General features: G+C 42.6%; 1 protein-coding gene across 2 annotated transcripts in view; it reads left to right on the top strand.

Annotated features, from left to right (window-relative positions):
* Window positions 1–14,522, top strand: part of PLCG2 (phospholipase C gamma 2) — a 135,269-nt gene extending 120,747 nt beyond the window's left edge. For both annotated transcript variants that reach the window (XM_006087041.2, XM_014454317.2), the window contains exons 30-32: window positions 1,391–1,479; window positions 12,767–12,951; window positions 14,188–14,522. In XM_006087041.2, coding sequence (XP_006087103.1) covers window positions 1,391–1,479; window positions 12,767–12,951; window positions 14,188–14,230 — 317 coding nt within the window. In that variant the 3' untranslated portion in view covers window positions 14,231–14,522. The remainder of the gene's footprint in view (window positions 1–1,390; window positions 1,480–12,766; window positions 12,952–14,187) is intronic.
* Window positions 14,523–15,170: the final 648 nt, after the last annotated feature.

Below are 15,170 nucleotides of genomic sequence, written 5' to 3'. Positions count from 1 at the left end.
CACACACACACACACACACACACATATATATATATATATACACATACACACATATATATATATACACACACACACGTATACACACATACAAAATGGAATATTACACAGCAACAAAAAGAGTGAAATCTTGTCATTTGTGACAATATGGGTTGATTTTGAGGGTATTATGCTAAGTGAAATAAGTCAGAGTAAGACAAGTACCATATGGTTTCACTTTTATGTGGAATCTAAAAAAAAACACCAACACCCACAAACAAAACAAAAACTACTCATAGAAACAGAGACCAAAGGAATAGTTACTAGAGGGGAGGATGATGCAGGGAATGGTTGAAAAAAGCGAAGGAGAATAGTCAATAATATGTAATAAGATTATTAGAATTAGTGGAGTGATCACATTGTAAGGTATAAAAATGTGGAATCACTATATTGTACACGTGACACTAATGTATCTAGTATAACACTGTACATTAAATTTAAAATTTTAATTTAACAATAAAAGCTTTCAAGTCAACCTACAGCCATACAGTGAATCCCCAAGGTAAGGATTAAATGGAAAATGGAAGGTTCAGAATTGCTTAGGTCAGGGTACTATCCTTTGCGATTTTAAAGGAAATTCAAACAAATGTAGAGACTGTTTTGGGATGATACCGTTAACAATGGTTCCTCGTGGAATAAGGGCTTAGGAGTGGGTGGGAGTGAGCCTTGCATTTTCACGGTGTATTCTTTTATACTACTTAACTAAAACAAGCAAACCAACCAACCTTTGACATGTGTTGCCTCAAACATTACTTAATGTGTGGTGGTGGCAGGGGAATTCAGCTCTACCTCCACCTCCTCTAAGTAAACATTTGATTGTCAGACTCGGGTCCCAAGTGTAAACAGGGAAAGGCTTTCAGCGGAGGATAATCAATACGGCTCTGAACTGCCAAGGGACAGGAAGATTTCCTCCCACTGGAAATCTTTAAAGACACTCCCCCTCCTGTGCTTTGTAAAGGGCTAAAGTGGAGGAAATGGATGTGAGGATTCATTATTCTTTTGAGTCTTTGGCCTCTGGAGTACTTAAGGAATTGAACCACAGCTGCAGTCACTCTAAATTCAATGTGTAATGTGCTGTGGGTTTTAATTTCTTCTGAAGGAATCATTTTCATTTCTAGTTGGCAGATTTTTTTAAACTTCACTTCTCCAAACGGACCTGTCGGTCAAGGCTGCATCCTGGAGCCCTTCTCCATAACCATCAGGATGGGACCTCTGGCTTCCAGAAAGTCAGCCCCAGAATGGGGCACTGATCTCTCTGTGCCTTGAACCAGGCACGTGATCCCTGGGTACCCCAAGAAAGCCAAGGTCGGACATTAATTGCCTGCCTCTGCCTTGTTTTTCCATCCTGCTGCAGGATTTAGATCTGTTCCTCTGAAGAACGGGTACAGTGAAGACATCGAGCTGGCTTCCCTCCTGGTTTTCTGCGAGATGCGGCCAGTGCTGGTGAGTGGACACCTCGGGGTTCCCTGAGCTATGTCTGCTGGTGGGGTGGACATGGTCAATGAGTATGCTTGGCTGATGGACTTAAACCCACCGAGAATTATTTAGCCAAACATGCCACATCATTACAAAAGAATTCCTTTCGGCTACAGATTTCCCCATAGGTCCTAGGTTTTTTTCTCCCAGCATCCATCCTTGGAGAATACTGCATGATTCTAGGAGTGGCTATGTCATTGGAAAGGGAGAAGCTCGTTGGAAGCTACTCTTAGTTTCATTTTAGCAAGAGCCAGGCAAGATGACGCTTTTCTAGGTAAGTTCATCCTTCCTGGGTGCCATTCTCTGCCTGTTGGTCTTGGGTAATCCCTTAAAAGCACCCAACAAGGCCTTGTCATGGGGAAGGATATTCAGAGCACAACTCCCCACAGTAAGGGGTGCTCTTCTTGTGGTTCTCTCTGCTACTGGAGGAGCCTGCTTTTTTGGTCCTTCTGTTTTGCCAAGGCCTTGAAGATATCTAATCCCTCCTTTCATTAGCCAGTTAGGGTAGACTTAGCAGAAAGGGCTTGGCCTCCTTGAACTATGTAAGATGTTGAGATGGGATGCTGAGAACACAGCTCCAAGCTGTAGGTAGTTAAGGCCTTGGTTTGATGGTGGGTGCAGATGTGGTTACTGACTGTGATTCTGGACTTACAGATTCTGAATCTTGGTGGTCCCTCCCACAGAATGAAACCCACTCAGCGTGTGTTTTTGCAAGTGCTCATACGTGGCCAATACAATCTCCAAAGACCTTTCCAGTCCCTTGCCACAAAACCCACATCAGCCTACTGGGGGATTTCTGTGGTCAGTCCAGTTTTCTTGGGATAAACTGGGATCACGGTTCCAGACCCCAGTAGGCTGACTGGGTTTGGTCAGTTCTCCTGGATACACATCGTTTTCTCAATCTGGTTGTTCTCTGGATAGAGAAGTCACAGCCTGTCTGATTTGCCATTCTTTTGGCTGCAAGAACTACACAGCGATGTCCTGGCTGGTTTGGCTCAGTGGATAGAGCGTCGACCTGTGGACTGAAGGGTGCCAGGTTTGATTCTGGTCATGGGCATGTACCTTGGTTGCAGGCTTGATCCAGGCCAAAGTGTGTGGGAGGCAACCAATCGATGTCAATGTTTCTCTCTGTTTAAAAATCAATGGAAAAATATCCTCGGGTGAGGATTAACAACAACAAAAAGAACTATGCAGTGACTTGGAAGTTGCTAATTTGGGAATTTCCAGGATCTAGCTGAGAACTACCAAATGGGGAAGGAGGATGGCAAGGGTGGGGATGCCTTTTAACAGCCATAGTCCATGCAGTAAAAATTCATGAACTCGACTCACAGGAGAGAACATAGCCTTTCTGCATAGCTGTTTCAGTTTGGCAACCGTGATAGTTTTACACTCCAAAGCATTTTACAAACATCGAGATGAAAGGGGATGCAAAAATAAGAAGAGACAGAAAGCAATAAAAACAGGAAGCAGAGACTTAAAAGGCGCACTAGTTGGAGGCCCTAGAACCTCAGTGGCAGTCAAAGGCATCACTTTCTGTTGGTAAAACATGAGCTCACAACGATGAAATTCTGTCTCAAAAAGATAAGGGGGTAAATGATGGAAAGTTTTCCATTTTGAAACAATTTTTAAATGGTAGTGCTTTGGACTCTGTCAAAATAAGTGCAGTGTTTACGTGAAAATTATAGTTTTCACTTGAACCTCGAGTTATGGATTAAAAAATCACCTTTCGCCTAACCGGTTTGACTCAGTGGATAGAGCGTTGGCCTGCGGACTCAAGGGTCCCAGGTTCGATTCCAGTCAAGGGCATGTACCTTGGTTGTGGGCACATACCCAGTGGGGAATGTGCAGGAGGCAGCTGATCGATGTTTCTCTCTCATCGATGTTTCTAACTCTCTATTCCTCTCCCTTCTTCTCTGTAAAAAATCAATAAAATATATTAAAAAAAACAACAACCACCTTTCATAATTCTTCCAATGATAGAAATGCTTGGTCATGAAAGTTTATATCAATTCCTTTCTTTACCAGGTGTCTGAGTCAGCCAGTGGGTCCTTGTTGGAAATGAGCAAGTCTTAAATTTCTCCTCTTTTACAATGAATTATGCATTTGTCAATTAATCATTAATAAGACTATCTGAGGTCTTTAAGAAGTCCATTAACAGACTAAAGCTACAGTATATTATTTTGTATTAATGATTTTTAAAAACTGCACACATGCCTGGCTAGTTTTCTCAGTGGTTAGAACCTTGGCCCACACACCAAAGGGTCATGGGTTCGATTCCTGCTCAAGGGCACATACCTCTGTTGCAGGTTCAATCCCCAGCCCCAGTCCATCTCTCTCTCTCATATCAATATTTCTCTCTTTCTCTCTCCCTCCCTTCCCCCCCCTTCTTCCTTCCTTCTACTTTCTCTAAAGATCAGTGGGAAAAAATATCCTCTGGTGAGGATTCAAAACAAAACAATAACAACCATGTATAGACCAGATTGTGTGGAAAATATAGTCTTATAATTTGGGGGAAGAGATGAGTAGATAAAGCTAGCATTTGGTCTGTTTGCTTCCTTCATTTCCAGGCCAATGCATTTTTAAAAAAATATATTTTATTGATTTTTTACAGAGAGGAAGGGAGAGGAATAGAGAGTTAGAAACATTGATGAGAGAGAAACATCGATCAGCTGCCTCCTGCACATCTACTGGGGATGTGCCCCCAATCCAGGTACATGCCCTTGACCGGAATCGAACCTGGGATCCTTCAGTCTGCAGGTCGACGCTCTATCCACTGAGCCAAATCTGTCAGGGCCAGGCCAATGCATTTTTAAGTGTAATATGATAATAACAAATTCCTGTATACATGTATAGTTTTTTTTATCTAAAGCAGTTTTTTAAAGATATTTTTATTGGTAGTGTTTTGATATATTTTTATTGATTTTAGAGAGGGAGAAGGAGAGAGAGATAGAAACATCAATGATAAGAGAATCACTGATCCGCTGCTTCCTACACGCCCACCACTGGGGATTGAGCCCGCAACTTGGGCACATGCTCCGACGTGGAATTGAACCTTGATCTTTTGGTTCATAGGTTGACACTCAGCCACTGAGCCACACTGGCTGGGCAGGGTTTTTTGTTTGCTTGCTCTACTGACACTTGGGGCCCGATCATTCTCTGTGGTGGGAGCTATCCAATGCAATGTAAAATGCTTAGCTGCATCCCTGCCCTTGACCTACTAAATGCCAGTAGCACGCCCTTCCCCTAGTATAACAGTCAAAACTATCTCCAGACATTGTCAAATGTCCCCAGGGTGGCAAAAAATCATCCTCAATCAAGAACCACTGCTTTAAAGCAAGATTATAAGCACTTTTCATACTATTAGTCTTCATTAGCATTTAAAGACTGACAGATTTTTCCATCAAGCTGATGGACCATAGATTAAGCATTCCCCTAAATTGGGCATTTAGAAGGAGCCACTTACAAATAAGGCTCTCAGGGACATCTTCATGTGGTCACTTTTTTCCTCCTATAATTCAGAAGTAATTCCTTAGGATCGATTCCCAGATAGGGAATTAGTGGGATCAGTTCATTGAGCAGGGTGGTAAAATTATAAAGCCTGGGCCTTCCGCAAAAGCCTGGAATAAGTAAGCTTGAAGAACCTTGGCTGAGTCAAGCTGACCTCTCCCCAGCCCACTGAAAGGTCTGGGATTCTGTTGCCTGGGGACAGGAAGCCTCTCTGTGGACATAAAGCCCTTTTGCAGACATTTCACTGAAAAACGAAGAATGAAGTGATAAAAGCAGTTTCAGATGGCGGTTGGACAGTATTCGTAGATACTGCTGTGCAAAGCTGTCGTGAACAACTTGGAAACATTATACATAATTTAAATAATTAGGTACCGCTGGCAGCAGAGAAAGTTACTCTATTTAAAAGAAAATGTGTTTATCCAGAGTTGACTTCCTGGGTGTGGGAAGCTTCATGCTTTGGGTGCTGCTGGGGATGCCCGTGGAGTGTGGCAGGGACACAGGCCCGCTGAGTGGGTTCCAGGTGGAACAGTGACTCTCACAGAGCTTCTCCGAGAAGGAATTTTGGAGGAAATGTCTGAGTAGGTGCAAATTTCATTTCAGCTGCTGGTTGTCGGGCTTTTCTTTAACTCTGCAGCTGTCACCCAGTTGAGCCACCAGGCCATGGGTGTCTCCGCCCCGCACTGCGCTAGGAGTCTCTGGGAAGCCGAGCTGGGTTGTGTTGTGTAGACCTGGGCTTTCTCGCTGCCCAAGGTCACACCCTGTTTGATTTATCGCCGTATCCTCTGTGATGCCAGGGAGAGACCCTGGTAAACAGCTTCACGAGAGATTTGTCTGAGCAAATGATTGATCCAGTGAGGACTGAGATGGAGTTTGCTCATAAAACATTTGCTGAGAGAGAGGTTAAAGCCCCAGAAAACTGTCAATAAACACTTTAAGCCCCTTCTGAAGAAGCCATTTATTTACAAGGCACAATTACTTTATCAATTCCCAGTCCTTTACTCAGCTGTATGAATGGTTTACAAAGAGAATTTTTAGTACCGTTTTATTACATACTATATTTAATTTGGAGCAGGAAAAGAAAAGGAGGGGGATTTGAAAAAATCCCCATAAACAACCTGTATATAACCGCTATTAGCATTTTGGTATATTTCCTTTGCCTGGTAATTTTTTGCCTAGAGTCATCTAATGCATATGAATGTGTGCCCTTTATCCACTTCACAGATGATTTGTAGCATTTTTTCTATGTTATTATATGATTTTCCAAGCCATTAATGCCTATTTCATTAGGTGTGAGTCCCTAACTCACTTAACCATTCTCTCACTGATGGACAGGTTGTTGGTAGCTTTTTACTTTATAAATAATGAAAGTCTTCCTATAACACTTTTTGATTAAAAATTATTTCCCGAGGCTAGATCTTTAGTAATGGAATAATAGATCAAAGAGAGAAAAGAAAGACCATATATTTTTGGATACATGTCGAATTGTTCTCTGAAAGTAAATAGTTTCTTTTAAGTTGATGTATTATATCCAGTTTTGCCGTTAATAGAAAAGGGCCTTTACTGAACTGATCTAAACTTGTGAGATTCAGAAAAACGGGTCAGGAGAAAGTGTAGGAACTTGAATATTCCATCCTAGTCATCATCTGTGGGCGAGCTGGCAGCACCTGGATGGTGTGACTGAGAAACTGGCTACCCTGGGACCTCTGAGTGCTGACCCTGGGGTGGATGGTTTTTAGCTTTGCACTGGGTGAGCTGAAATGCAGGGATGGAGTAGCCTAGTGCAGTGGTCAGCAAACTGCGGCTCGCGAGCCACATGCGGCTCTTTGGCCCCTTGAGTGTGGCTCTTCCTAAGCTTTAGGAGTACCCTAATTAAGTTAATAACAATGTACCTACCTATATAGTTTAAGTTTAAAAAATTTGGCTCTCAAAAGAAATTTCAATCGTTGTACTGTTGATATTTGGCTCTGTTGACTAATGAGTTTGCCGAGCACTGACCTAGTGGAAAGCCCAGGATGCTGTGGGTCCTGGTGAGTGCTCAGCCACAGACGTGTGAATCCTTTTGCAGGAAGGGTACAGCACACACTCGAGTCCGACAGGACCAGGAGGGGTCGGGGTGCACTCTGGAGCTGAGTTGGTCCTGGTTTTTGAGGTTGGGGAAGATTTCCTTACAGTTGGGGAGATCCAGAGGCACAGAGAAAGACCCTCCTTGAACATGAACAGCTAAAGTTTGCCCATTGTCAGTCCCAAAGGGCAGAAACCGCTAGGCCTGCCACGAAGACCCAAAACTTGACCTGACTACCAAACAGACAAAACCATGAGCACAGCCTGGCCAGCGTAGCTCAGTGGTTGAGCATCAACCTATGAACCAGAAGGTCAGGGTTCGATTCCCGGTCCTGGGCATATGCCCGGGTTGCGGGCTCGGTCCCCAGTATGGGGCTTGCAGAAGGCAGCCAATCAATGATTCTCTCTCATCATTGATGTTTCTACCTCTCTCTCTCTCTCCCTTTCCCTTCCTCTCTGAAATCAATAAAAAATATATACTTAAAAAAACCCCAAAACTATGAGCACACAATGAAAAGAAGAACTCGCGTAGAATAATAAAAGGAAGACAAACCCTGCTACAGGTTGCTGGCAGTTGAAGTAGAACTGTTGGAAGCATCCAATGAGAACCCTAACTCATGTCAATAAGAGATTTCAAGGATATCCAAGTAGAGCACTGAAAAAAACTTGAATTTGAAACAAAAAAACAATTTCCTGAATTTAAAAATTCAGTATGTGAGCAGAAACATTCTCATCAGTGACCTAAAAGATAACATGAAAGAAATGTTTCACAATTGAGATGGAAATCATAAAGGAAAAGATAAGCTCAGAGGACAGATGCAAATGACCTAATATGCAAGCATGTTGCATAGGACAAAGTGGGACAGATGGGCGAGGAGCTATTAATGAAACAGTTAACAGAGGGACTTTTCTCTGATTTGCTGCTTGAGAGTTCACTTGATTCCCCAGAGCAGTGGTTCTCAATCTTCCTAATGCCTCGACCCTTTAATACAGTTCCTCATGTTGTGGTGACCCCCAATTTCATTGTTACAAATTAAACATAATTAAAGCATAGCGATTAATCACAAAAACAATATGTAATTATATATGTGTTTTCCGATGGTCTTAGGCGACCCCTGTGAAAGGGTCATTCGACCCCCAAAGGGGTCGCGACCCACAGGTTGAGAACCGTTGCCCCAGAGGGATGAATGGAAAACACACCCACCCCCTATTGTATTTTAGTAAAAGTTTTTTGTTTGTTGGTTGTTTTTTTGTTGTTGTTAATCCTCACCCGAGGATATTTTTCCATTGATTTTTAGAGAGAGTGGAAGGGAGGGGGAGAGACAGAGATATACATCAATGTGGGAGAGACATTGATTAGTGGCCTCCCACACACACCCTGACCAGGGCTAGAGATGGAGCCTACAAACTAGGTACATGCCCTTGACCAGAATTGAACCCAGGACCCTTCAGTCTGCAAGCGGACACTCTATCCACTGAGCCAAACTGGCCAGGGTTTAGTAAAAGTTCTGAATGCCATGGATAAATTAAAAAGAAACTGAACTTCCCAACACACTAAGTTATCTACAAATAAAATCAAGTAAATCTAACATCAGATTTGTCCATTTTAGCATTAGAAACTAGACTTAAAACACATGCACTGAGCATTCATCTTTAAAATTTTATAAATACTCATAAACTAATAGGACTAAAATAGAGATAAAAGTCAACTAAATGAAACATAAAACAAAGAGAATAGAAGAAAAAACAAATGCTGACTCATTGAAAAGACCAATTAAATAAACTCTTTGCCTGCTTAAACAAGGAATACAGTAAGAGCAAAAACACACGAGTAAATGTTGAAAAGACTGAACTCCAAATAATGAGATAAATATAAAAAATGAGGGCATATGGGTGACTGCCTGAAGCAAGTAAATAGTCTCAAATTGTTTTTTAAGAAGCAGTACAAAATCTACAAACTCCTATAGGAAACATGTGAATGGTAATAAGAACTGAAATTAAAATGAGAATGTAAGTGGGAGTAGATGACAGATACACTGATGGGGAGCATTGGAGTTTTTCAAGGACATTTGCTGTGAAGGTGACAGGAGAGATGGGTCAGTAGCTGGAGGGAAATATGGAGTGAAGGCAAAGCCGCTTAAGATGTATTTGCACGCTGCTGAGGGGGATGAGTTAGTAGTAAAGGGCAACACTGATACAGGAGAGAGAAAGGGTATGCACAGGAATGAAGAACTGAGTAGGAAAGAGGCCATGGGACTCTGGGGCCAGCAGGAGAGAAGGCATGGGGTATGATAGATGGGCCCAGGATGGGCAGGTTTCCCATGTAATTACTTCTACGTTTTACGTAAAACAGGAAGCAAGGCCGTCAGCTGAGCTTGGGGAGGGCTGAGGAGAGCTGGAGGTGTGAAATAGTCATCTTACAGGGGCAGTAAAGAGAATTCCTTAGTGAAATATAGGATTGCATTGTTTAATGTACTTCTATAATGTATTCGTTAATATTTTACTTAGAATTTTTGCACTGGTTTTCACTGAGTGTTCAGTCTGTAGTTTTTGCTTAGGTTTTGTTATACTGGCTTCATTAAAGTTACTTGGAGACCTTCCTTCTCAGGGAAGTTAACTGCTGCCCACATGTACTGGTAACAGGTATTGTTTGTGAAAGTTTCTGGGCCTGGTTATAAAACTTTGTCCTTTTCTTCTGGAATAAAAAAAAAAAAGTCTCTTTAATTTTTTTCTCTTATGGGATAATTTTCTATAATAGGAAATATATATATGTATATATATGTGTGTGTGTACATATATATATTATATATATATTGGAGATAGAGCCTTATAATGAATAAGTATGAATACATATATTCATTCTTTCCATTATCATCTTGGTTTTTATTTATTTTACAGGTTCCTTCTGTTGCTTTTTATCTATAGTTGTATTCCTGTGCTTACCAGTATGTCTTACTCGGGCTTTCACACATTTCTAGATTAGATAATGGATTATCTACTTGGTTGATTCTGTTTGTGTTTTTCCTACAAAACAACCCAGCTCTTGCATTTATTTTATATTTTGGTTTTCTTATTCAACCATTTCCATGTTTATCTTTACTGATTCAGTCTGCTTTCCTCAAACTGCTTTCATTTTATAACTCCTGTGTTTGGATACTTAACTCATTTATTTTATTTTTGTGGCTAATGCAATGTGCACTGAAGGCTGTGCACAAATAGAATATTCAGGGCAAGATGGGCTTCGTTTTTCTGAAACCCCCTCCAGAGAAAGAGATTTGGCAAGGGCCCAGGACTCAGGCCATGGCCAGCTCTTGCTTGAGGGACTGGGATAAAAGTGGACACAGTCCTGCAGCCAGGACACAGGCTGTGATCTGTAGGGTTCCTGAGAACCCAGAGCCCCAAGCCATCACCCTAAAACTGAGCTGATCCTGCCCTTGGGAGCCCCCCGGCCCCCATTTACAACATTCAGAAAACCAGATACCAACATATAGATTCAAGGGAGGAATCAACCTTCCCATCCAAGATGAGCTTGTGCATTAAAATTTTAAAGCACTCAAAGAAAACGATGCCAGTTTAGCTCACAAAGGTAAAAGCAAGAGAATTCACTCCAGTGAATCTAAAAATAACTTTGAAATAAATGTGTGGGGTTTGTTTTTTTTTCAGAGAGAACCCAATGTGTAGTATTTATAAAGACTAATCCTTCTTACTATTAATCAAGAGCATGTAGGAATGAAAGGACCAATTAGAAATTCTGGAAATATAATACGAAAAATTATGAAAGAAATTTCTTTCAAGATTAGTAAGTGGGAAATTCCAGGGAGGACACAGTTAAGGAAAGAATTAGTAAATGTGAAGATTGTGTTGGAGAATTTGCGTTGAACAAAGCAAGATAAGATGTAAATGTGAAAAACAAGAGTTAAAAATAGGACGGTAGGATGAGAAACTTCAACCTAAAATATTTGAAATGTTGATGACCGAGAATTTCCCAACATTGAAGACTCCACAGCAGTATAACTAAATAAGAGCCACACATAGACACACCATATTGAGTTTAATTGACAGAACCAGGAGAAAGAAAGTTATAAGAGAGAAAAGACAGACTACCGGCAGAGGACTGACCAATGACAGGAGTACTCCCACCCACAGCAATAGCAGCCTAAAGACTAAGGGATATCTTCACAAATTTTTAAGACACAAGCTGTAAGTATAGACATTCTGTATCTTAATCACTACCATTCAAGAGTGAGGGCATACCATCAGCAGATGAATGGATTAGAAAACTGTGGTACATCTACACGATGGAATACTATGCTGCTGTAAAAAAGAAGGAATTCTTACCATTTGCAACAGCATGGATGGAACTGGAGAGCATTATGCTAAGTGAAATAAGCCAGTCAATGAAAGAAAAATACAACATGATCTCACTCATTTATGGATAATAAAGACCATTATAAACTGATGAACAAAAATAGATACAGAGGCAGAGCAGCATCGAACAGACTGTCAAAGTACAGCGGGAAGGCTGGGGAGGGTTGGGGGGCAGGAGGGGGGGGTAAGAGATCAACCGAAGGACTTGTATGCATGCATATAAGCATAACCAATGGACATAAGACACTGGGGGGTAGGGGAGGCCGGGGGAATGTCAAGGGGGGGGGGGAGGGAGACATATGTAATACTCTTTAAGCAATAAAACAACATTAAAAAAAAGAGTGAGGGCAAAAAGAAGGTATTTTCAGACATTCAAAGGCAGATAACTTAGTCCTAACAAATCTTTGTTTAAAAAAAAACCCCAAATACTTACTTTTTAAAATAAATATGTTTATTTCAGAGAGGAAGGGAGAAGAAGAGAGATAGAATGAGGAGAGAGAATCATTGATCGGCTGCCTCCTGCACACCCCCTACTGGGGATCGAGCCTGCAACCCAGGCATGCTCCCTGCCCGGGAATCAAACTGTGACCTCCTTCTTCCTGGGTCAGTGCTCAAACACTGAGCCACACTGGCCAGGCACCATGATCAATTTTAAAACATTTTCATCACCCCCAAAAGAAATGTCCTGCTCAGTAGCTGTCTCCACTCATTTCATCCCCACCCCAGGCAACGACTAGTCTACTTTGTCTCTATGAATTTGCCTGTGCGGGACATTTCATAGGAATGGAATAATGGTATGTGGTCTTTTGGAACTGGCTTCTTTCCCTTAGCATAATGTTTTCAAGGTTCATCCATGTTGTTGTGTGTTACCTTGCCTTTTAATAAGGCTCTTTATGAGATCTTAGGTGCCTTGTTACACCCTGCTTACCTTTCTGTACTCATATTCGTCTGTTCTCTCCCTCATCTGCTGGGTTCCACTTTACACACAGAGCGGTTTAGGCCCTCTGCACTGGGATAAGGTCCCAAAGGTGGCGTAGACCAGTGAAAAAGCAGATTTGATTAAGAAATAGGGTCAGTGGGCAATGCATTTGTTATTCCAGTGTTTCCCAATAAAGCCTTCCTTTATTGTGAACAAGGGTTTTTTAAACTGCTTGCTTCTAATGCAGTCAACACCTGCCAGTTTTATCTTTGGTTAAAATGGGCTCTGGATTTTCTGGGATAATCCCAGTTTGCAGAGCTTCTGCCCCGTGCCTCCTTCACACTCTTAAGATGCGATGGCCCAGACATTGTCACCACATGGTTGTTCTCTTCTCTCCAGGAGAGTGAAGAGGAACTGTACTCTTCCTGTCGCCAGCTGCGGAGGCGGCAAGAAGAGCTGAACAACCAGCTCTTCCTATATGACACACACCAGAACTTGCGCAATGCCAACCGGGATGCCCTCGTTAATGAGTTCAATGTCAATGAGAACCAGCTCCATCTGTACCAGGAGAAGTGCAACCGGAGGTAGGTCACCTCTTCCCACCTGCAGACCCTCAGATCTCACTCCTCCCAGCACAGTGACATCGGGCACCTGGGGCCAGGCTTCAGGAAGGCGCCACCGTCTTTAGAAATCCTTTGACTGGTCCCCTCTCTTTGCTCAATAACTGAACTTGTAGGAGTATCTTAGGTATCTGCACCTTCCCTAAGTGGAACTATCATCACTAGGAGGACATTTCAAGATAATAATGAAAATAAACAATGACCACTACCTTTTAAAGAGACCCTATCAAGTTCTCAAGAATGGGCTAGCCCAGGGGCTCTAAGTCAGGGCAGAATCCCCTCCAAGTGACCCTTCTGGTTGTGCTGCAGACATATAATGGGGGTGAGACAGCCAGGTGTGCCCAGTGTCCTGCAGTGTCCCAGATAGTCCTGCTTAACAAAGCATTATCTGCCCTGGCCAGGTAGCTCAGTTGGTTAGAGTGTCTTCCCGATACACCAACATTGTGGGTTTGATCCCCGGTCAAGGCACATACCAGAATCAATGACAGTAAGGGGGCGAGGGCATGTGTTGGGGGGCAGGAGCAGCCGGGAAGAGGTCAATGGGGGAAAAAGGAGACAAATGTAATACTTTCAACAATAAAGAATTTAAATTAAAAATAAGATTCAATGAATGCATAAATAAGTGGAACAATAAACCAATGGTTCTCTCTCATCAAGAAATAAAATTTTAAAAAGCACTAGCCCCCCAAAATTCCTATAGCAGCCTCCAATGGGAATCAGAGTGTAGACTCCTTACCCATATTATTCTCATTTCATCTTTACTTCAACCAGCAAGTAGCAGTGACCTCAATGCAATGACCAGTGAGGAAATTGAAACTCAGAAAGATTAAAAATCTTTCCAGGAAGCTGCCTCCCCGATTCTCAGCCCTGTACCACGCCACCAAGAGCGACCTGCAGTTGTGCGTTACAAAGCACATGGCCTGTGCCTCAGCCTAGCGCAGTGGTTCTCAACCTTCCTAATGCCACGACCCTTTAATACAGTTCCTCATGTTGTGGTGACCCCCAACCATAAAATTATTTTCGTTGCTAATTCATAACTGTAATTTTGCTACTGTTATGAATCATAATGTAAATATCTGATATGCAGGATGTATTTAGGCGATCCCTGTAAAAGGGTCGTTCGACCCCCCAAAGGGGTCGCGACCCACAGGTTGAGAACTGCTGGCCTAGTGGGTGATGGTGAAATCTGTTTTATTTCAGGTTAAGAGAGAAGAGAGTCAGCAACAGCAAGTTTTACTCATAGAAGCCGGGGTGCGTGTGTAAGGGTGTTGTGTGTGTGCATGTGTTTGCATGTAGAAGAATGTGCTGTATTCAGACCATGGGATCATGCTAACCTGGGACGTCATCCTCTTCAATCAAGATGACATTCCTGAAGAAGGCCCAATCAGCATGAGCTGAGTGATTTCCTCTTAATTTTTTCGTCTTGGACAATTTCTTAACTTATAATTCTCTATAGAGGATCCCAAAATCACATTCCTCGTCTTTGGCCGCTTGTGTTCCAAACCTCATTGAATAAAAGCAGTGAAAATCTCAAACAGGTAGACCTTCCATGCATGACCTGCACAGTGAGCAGGATTCCTTTTCTGGCTTCTAAAGACCCAGGTAATTGACTTCCCTGGGAGATGAGCCCGCAATGTTAAGGAACTAATAAATTAGCTTTGGAAAAGGATTTTAACTACAAGGCAAACGATTCTACAATTAAGGCCATCGGATTTCACCGGGGCCCAGAGAGGAGCCCTGCCCCTGACTGCCACATCTGCCCAGCTTCCCTGCCCCAGGTCAGTGGACTCAGCTCAATGCACTTTAACTACCACTGGCTGGCTAGCTGGCTAGACAGACCTGCTATGGTGCCTGAGTCCCTGGACTCTTTGTTCATTAAGACAATTTCTAGTTAAAGGTAGAGATTTACTTTGTGACTGGAGTTATTGGGGGTGGGAGGTGGAAATCTTGGAGCCGCTGATTTCAAAAGCCTGTTAGCAACCAGAGACCCAGCAAAGGCTCAGCCAGCTTCTTACTCTTGTTCTGCCCACTCCTGAGCTGGCTGCGTGACCTGGGGGGCACCTCTGGGTCTGCAGCTCCCACAGACAAGAGGTCAATTCACTGATTGGAGGAGGTGATGCAAGTTAGGCTCCATAGGGCAGTTTCTCGGTTTTCTGAAGCAGCAGGCCGAGTCTTGTGGCTTA

Source organism: Myotis lucifugus, unplaced genomic scaffold, assembly GCF_000147115.1.
Source record: "Myotis lucifugus unplaced genomic scaffold, Myoluc2.0 scaffold_35, whole genome shotgun sequence".
Classification (NCBI taxonomy): Eukaryota; Metazoa; Chordata; class Mammalia; order Chiroptera; family Vespertilionidae; genus Myotis; species Myotis lucifugus.
The sequence above is the reverse complement of the archived record's forward strand: the minus strand, read 5'-3'. Positions and strand labels throughout refer to the sequence as shown.